The sequence below is a fragment of the Eumetopias jubatus genome, unplaced genomic scaffold (genome assembly GCF_037043125.1).
Source record: "Eumetopias jubatus isolate StellerSeaLion01/CBP00866 unplaced genomic scaffold, mEumJub1_p1.0 scaffold_7, whole genome shotgun sequence".
Classification (NCBI taxonomy): domain Eukaryota; kingdom Metazoa; phylum Chordata; class Mammalia; order Carnivora; family Otariidae; genus Eumetopias; species Eumetopias jubatus.
Window position 1 is genome coordinate 72,128,801 of NW_028274813.1, and position 6,544 is coordinate 72,135,344.

At 61.8% G+C, this 6,544-nt stretch overlaps 1 protein-coding gene across 1 annotated transcript; it reads right to left on the bottom strand.

Annotated features, from left to right (window-relative positions):
* Positions 1-706: 706 nt before the first annotated feature.
* LRP10 (LDL receptor related protein 10) lies at positions 707-6,313 on the bottom strand. The gene is made up of 7 exons (XM_028114776.2): positions 5,707-6,313; positions 5,252-5,296; positions 4,599-4,734; positions 3,555-3,745; positions 2,418-3,435; positions 1,960-2,089; positions 707-1,829 (listed from the first exon to the last, which is right to left on the bottom strand). Exons 1-7 carry the CDS (start codon positions 5,738-5,740, stop codon positions 1,242-1,244), a joined length of 2,142 nt encoding a protein of 713 aa, XP_027970577.1. The 5' UTR covers positions 5,741-6,313; the 3' UTR covers positions 707-1,241.
* Between the last annotated feature and the right edge of the window lie 231 nt (positions 6,314-6,544).

Consider the following 6,544-nt stretch of genomic DNA (forward strand, 5'->3'; position numbering starts at 1 on the left):
TCCAGCCTCCAGCCCTAGCCCTCACAGCAGCTTAGTTTGCTTATCCTGTGGATGCTCACCCTTCCTAGAATCCACAACTCTATTCCAACTACTGACAACATTCTTTAGAGTCTAGTTTGAGCCCTCTTCTAGGAAGACCCTTTGGATTTGGTCAAAGTGATGCCAGCATCTTCAACCCCGAATGTTCCTGATTTTTCTCTCAATTTATCTTTGTCTGCTCTGAGGCATCCTGGCTGAGAGTTCATCTGTCTTGCCTAAGCCAGACTGTAAGTGCTTGGTGGGGGTGGAAGGTGGAGGCCAGGAGTTATGGCTCCTATGTTCCACTAGGGACATTCTGCTTCTGTGATCTGTGCTCTGGGAGTACTCCATAAATGGGAACCTTCCCAGCTATAGGGCCCAGCTGGCTCACCAGACTTCTGGCCTGGTGGTGAGTGAAGAGGCTTGGTGCTTACCGCTGGTGACACTCACTGTAGAGCTGAGCCCCAGCGGGGCAGGTGGGTGGGGCTGGTGGAGAGAACTGGTCCTTAGGGTTCTTGGAACTTTCTTACCGTCTGAGCGGTATAAAAACCAAGGGTGTGTGGTTAGTAGGAAGAAGGCAGGAGTGGGAGGCCAGACCAGAGGCCTTGGTAGGGAGGAGCACCATGAGGCGAATATCAGCTGAGACGGGTAGAGACAGGGCTCCGGTCATAGCTCATTTACAAAAATCTGAAATTTCTTGTTCTTTTATTTTCAACCTTGACTTGCTGGGCAATGACCTAGCTATGGGACAAAAGCATTTTTTGTGCTCTTTTTATGAGCCACGCCCTGTAGGAAGGATCACAGTTGGCAAAACCTCAGGCTCTGCCCAAATCCTTCCCCTGGGGGCTGGACGTCTCCAGCCAATTGACATTCTGGTGCTTAAAGGCCACTTCTGGGGAGGGGTTTGGTAAGGATGGAGTGTCCAGGCCCCTGACCCTTTAAGAAACTTACTTTTTAAAAACAGCCACATGAGTGGTGGTGGTGTGGGGAGACGGTGGCGGTAGAGAGACTGTGGTCTCTGGGCATGTGCGGAGGGAGCTCTGTGTGAGCCCTTTCCCCGCCTGAGGGAACCTAATTTTACAGCAGCTACACAGGGTCAACAGGAGGCTCACCAAGGCCCCTCAGACGGAGGGCCAGGGAGGGAAGTGGGGGACGGGAAGCTGAGCTGCCCTCTAAAGGGTTGTCGTCACTGTGACCGGAGCCCCCGAGGGCACCAGGTCACCTCAGGCAAGCAGTGGCTCATCCTCCGCTTCCACCACCCAGACCCCTGGCTCAGCCAGTGGCAACAGAAGCACATCATCTTCGTCCTCTGGAGTCAGGGCTGTGGTATGGGGTTCAGGTGGGGTCCGAGTTGGTCCTGGGGGCCGAAGGCTAGGCAGGAGGCGGCCTCGCAGGGCCTGCACCACTCCAGACAACAGTGAGGGCTCTAGGGGCACGGAGGGCAGTGGCCCCGGGGCCTCGGAGACAGTAGCGGGGGCCGGAGACGCGCTGGTGGATGGAAGGGGAGCCTTGACGGGCAGCGGGGGTGCCTGTCCCCCGTCCTGCCCACCCACCGCTCCCCCTTCACGGGCCGGACCTGTGTTGCCATCTAGAGCCTCAAGGGGAGCGGCAGAGGGGGTGACCTGGGATCTGGTCTCAGGGGTCCGGGCTGGGGGGTGGGCTCGAGGAAGCAGGCCCCAGCGGCGGAGACGGCGCACGAGCCGGCGCACAGAGCGGCCCCGCTGGCGGCGGCGGGCACCTGAGGCAGCCCCTGGAGTAATGTCCTGGCGCAAAATCTGGAGCAGCGAGCGCAGGTTGCCGAGCACTGAGTTCTGCAAGGAGAGGAGGCAGAGCCCGGAGTCAGAGTCGTGGGGAGGGCCAGGAAGCTAAAGAAGGATGGTACGGTGGCAGGGCCCCGGGAGGCTTGGAAACAGGAGGGACGAGGGCTGGGAGGTCACTTACATCGTTAGGGTTCTCTGTAGGGAAGTCCTCTACAGGCGGGATGGCGCCCTGGGCAATGAGCTGCCCATAGGAGGGCGGTGCCTGCTGCTGCACAATCTCAGCCTCCATCCGGGACAGGGGGGCGAAGATGCTGGAAGGAATGAGGGCTGCTTAGCCACAGGCGGTGCCAGCCAGAGCAGCCTGTCCTAGCCCGGACGCGTCTCTTCCCTCTACACCCAGGCCAGGACGACTGAGCGATGCCCTGGCTTTCCCAAAAGTCACCCGAGGTCCCCTCCTTCCTTGAGATTGCTTTCAGCATCTAGCCCCGTCCTCTCCTCAGAGGAGCACCCTGTGCCCCCCCGCTGGATGAGTCCGGAAGCCAACCCATAAGCAGGGCACCAGAACCCGTCCCCGGTGCAGGCACTGTCACGGTCTCGCCCTCGGTCTGCCCGGCCCGATGGCTGGCCGCACTCACTGACCTGTACTCCTGGGTGCGAATGGCATAGAGCTTGCAGGTGCAGCCCAGCGCGATGACCAGCAGCAGGCCACACACCAGGCTGCCGATGACCGCAGCCGTAATGACCTTGCGGGGCAGGGCGTAGGAGCAGTCCCACTCATCGCTGCCGTCGGCGCAGTCTGGCTGCCCGTCGCACACCCACGTCTCATACACACACTTCTCGTCCCGGCAGCGGAAGTTGCCGGGCTGGCAGTGCCGGCAGCGTCTCTCGTCCGCTCCGTCGGCGCAGAAAGTCTGGTAGTTGCAGCGGTCGGCAGGCAGGTAGCAGGCGGAGGCCCCGGGCGTTCCGGCCGCCCCGCAGGGGAAGTGTCCGGGCGGGCAGCTGGGGCAGTTCTCCTCGTCCGTGCCGTCGGCACAGTCCCACGAGCCGTCGCAGCGCTGCGCCTCGCTGTAGCAGCGCTCCCCCAGGCCCTCACTGGCCCCCAGGCCGGTGCCCAAGCTGCAGGGTCGATCCCAGGGCAGGCAGTAGCCCCGCACGTGGTAGGTGGCGTTGAAGCCCCGGCCACTGCTCCAGGCGACCGTGTGGTAGGCCACGGTGGCCTGGCCCGACAGCGTCTCCACGGTGACAGCCTTGCCGTTGCTGAAGTGGGTGAGGCTGCGCAGCAGCCGGGAGGGCCTGGGAAGCCCGGGGCCATCATACACGTGTACCGCGTCTCCGTAGCCCAGGTCCAGGGCCGTGAAGCGCACCGCCAGGCGCCGGCCGTCATGGGGGTCCAGCAGCCAGAGGCAGGACTGAGGGTGGGAGACCGAGGCCGGGTGTGTGTAGCCCGGGGAAGAGAAGACCCCGTAAAAGTCTTCCAAGGTGTGATTGCAGGGGGTGGTGGGGACAGGGGCCGGGGTCAAGTCAGGGAAGGGGTCCGAGCTGCAACCTGCCTCATCAGAGCCATCGCCACAGGCGTCCACGCTGTCGCAGCGCTGGGCCAAGGGCACGCAGCGGTGGTTCAGGCACTGGAACTCTTCGGGCAGGCACATCAGCCAGTCTGCAGGAGGCACAGTGGAGAAGGGCTATGAGACATGGGAGCTGGTGGCATCCTCCCCTCCTCCCTGGGGCTTCTACTACCTGTTCTACTAGTCCCAGACACCTCCCTGTCCAGCATACCTTGGCTGTAGGAGAGCAGGAAGCCCTGGCCCATGGGTGCTCCGGCCCCGGCATAGCTGTAGGTGATGGTGACGTTGCCCCCAGGCAGCTGCAGAGGGCTGGCTGGTGCCTCGCACAGGGAGAGCCGTGGCTGGAGAGGGGAGCGCAGGACTAAGCGCTCTGAGCCACAGGCCAGGTGCAGTTTTTGGAACCTACAGGGGTGGAGGAGAGCAGGACGTGAGTTTTTTTTAAGATTTTATTTTTAAGTAACCTCCACACCCAGTGTGGGGCTCGAACTCACAACCCAGACATCAAGAGTCCCATGCTCCACCCACCGAGCCGGCCAAGCACCCCATGGACATGAGATATTCTTGACCACCGCTGGCTTCTTCCTCTCCCAATGGTGTGAGGTCCCTTCTACCCCAAGAAGCACAAGCCCCTGCTCATCCACAGTCCAAATCCAACAGCCAAATGAACTCAGCTGGATTCCTTCACAGTCAGTGGCAGTAGTCCTGACAGAGGCCTGCGGCAGCATGGCATTCTGATCCCTCTGCCTCTTCCCACACTATCCTCTTTGCCCTTTCTGGGTAAATTCACGGGAGTGAACTCTGTGAGGCAAATAGCCAGGTACTTAACATGGGCCCCAACCCTCTGGCCCAAGGTCAGAGGAGACTGGGGAGACTTATACCACTTAAAAGATCTGGGGAGGCTGAGGAAGGTTCTACGCTAACTAGGAATAGCTTCTGAAACCCAGGCGAGGATGTGCAATGGATTGAAGGACTCCTCAGAGCAGCCACATTGGAACCCAAGGACTGCTTCTAGAGTGCCTGCTGTCCTTCAGAGGGGACCAGAATCCAAACTAGATGTCGGCCCCAGCTCGGCTCCAATTCACTGTGTCTGGGCCAGAACAAGCCAGGCTTTTAGGGGAGACTCGGCCAAATCAAATTCTACTCTTCCTCCCGTTGACAGGGATGGAAACTCCATGGAGAAGTAGTTCCTGAAGGCTTTCCCATGGTGAAGGAGGGAGGGAGAGGGAGGGTAATAGGGTCTTGCCCTGCTTCTCACCTCACTGTTACAGTCTGCTCCCTGCTCCCCAGGATAAGCCAGGTGCAGTTGGCAGGGGCGCTGCGGCTGTCCCGGCCCAAGGGCCTCTGTAAGGTGCCCTGCACTTCCAAGAGCACTGCCGGAGGGTCCTCACAGGCTGGAGAGAGAGGAAGGTAAGGACACTGGTTGAGAGCCCATTACTGTCATACCCCCTGCCCCCAGGCCTGAGGCCTCTAAGGGCCTGAGCTCTTTAAGAACGAGCAGAGAAACCCCCCCCTCTCCGTCCACACACCCACACCCACACTCTAGAATCAGTCTTCAGTGGACCCTCTTCTTTCCCACATTCATTATAGCTTCACCTTAAATATCAACACCACAGACAATCTGAGGTCTGCTTTGTGCCAGCCACCGGGCCAGGAGGAGCAAGAAATACTGTCTCTACAATCAGGGAGACTACATCTGGCTAGGGAGGTCAAGTATGGATATTTGGAATAAACCAAAATAGTACATAACTACCAGGTGAGAGTTCACACGGGGTCTGTTCCCCCCCGCCCCCCATGTGATCTCCACTCTAAAACTATGGTAAATGCCAGAGGAATTCAGGGAAGAGAGAATCCTCATGGGTCCTCTCTCACTACCAAGCCCTTGGCGCCCCAAGGGCATCCTCTACTCACCAGGATTTGGGAAAATGATCCGGTCTGGATGTGCCAGAGCGCCTCCTAGAGGAAGAGCGAGAAGGCGCAGGGGAGTGAATCGCCCCTAGTTTTCTTCACCTGAGCAACTCAAGGAGGAAAGGGAGCCATCTGGGACTTCCGGGTAGTTTAAGGGAAGGGGCAGTAGAGCTGGGGGACGCTGCGCTGTGTGACCTCGAAGGAAGGTACGGCAGTACGGCCTGGGGGAGTGGGCATGGCGATCTAGGGAAGCCCGAGGGAAGATGAGGGCTGAGGGGAGCGGCGGGCAGCTTCCCCGGGGTTGGGGCCGGCAGCGTCGGATGCGGCGGCAGGGGCTGGGAGACGCCGGCAGGCAGGGGAAGTGAGGGGTGGCAGAGCAGGAAGGCAGTGAGCGCCCGGGCTCTGTGACAGCCCTAGGGGCGGGGTGCCGGGTGAGTAGTCTCGTTTCGGTTTCTTACCCAGGAGGAGGAAGAGGAGGGTGGTGGGCAGCATCCTGAGCCGTCCGGAGGTGCAGGAAGAATCCCGGAGCTTCTGTCGTCTATCCAGTGGGGAGGCGGCGCCGCTCCGGGCGTCCAGGCCCCCCACTGCCGCCTCCCCGAGGGGGCTGCATGGCCCGGTCTCCCCCACCGGCGCTCTGGATGCCAGGGCTGGGGGCGAGGAGGGGGAGGCCGTCTGGGAGCAGGGGCGGTGCCTCTCTCCAACTTCGGAGTTGTTTTCCCCGGCCGCCGCCGCGCTCTCTCCCGGGGCCGGCTCCCGAAGTCCCGGGACTCGGTTCGAGGCCCGGCGCTGGAGCGCGCCCTCGCCTAAAGCCGGCCCGCAGGCCGCGAGGGCTCCTGTCCAGGCCCGGCCGCCACCTGCCGGGGCTTGAAGCCACTTCCTCTTCGGGCCAAACTTTGCCGACGGTCAGCCCGTAGGGCCGGCCCGGGCGCCGCACAACTTCTCCAGCGCGTCCAGCCGGCGGGACGCGGCAGGGGCGCGGGGGAGGGGGACGGGAGGCTCGGCCCAGCTCCCCGGCCCTCGCCCGGGCGGTACCCCTGCCAGCCCAGGGGTTGGAGGAGCCGGGGCGGAGGGACGGGGCGGGTGACGAGCCTGGCCCCACCCCTGCCAATCAACGGGCGCGCCCCGCCCACCCGCTCGCCTTAACCCCTTTCCGGCCCTGCCGCGACTCGTCAGACCCGCCCCCGGCTAGGCGCTCAGCCTCCGCTTTGAACTCTGCTTTTGTTCGGTCCTTTCGGGGTGGCACGTTTGTTACAGGACACGTTGGTCAGAGGACCACTGCTTATTCCGTCACTGTCA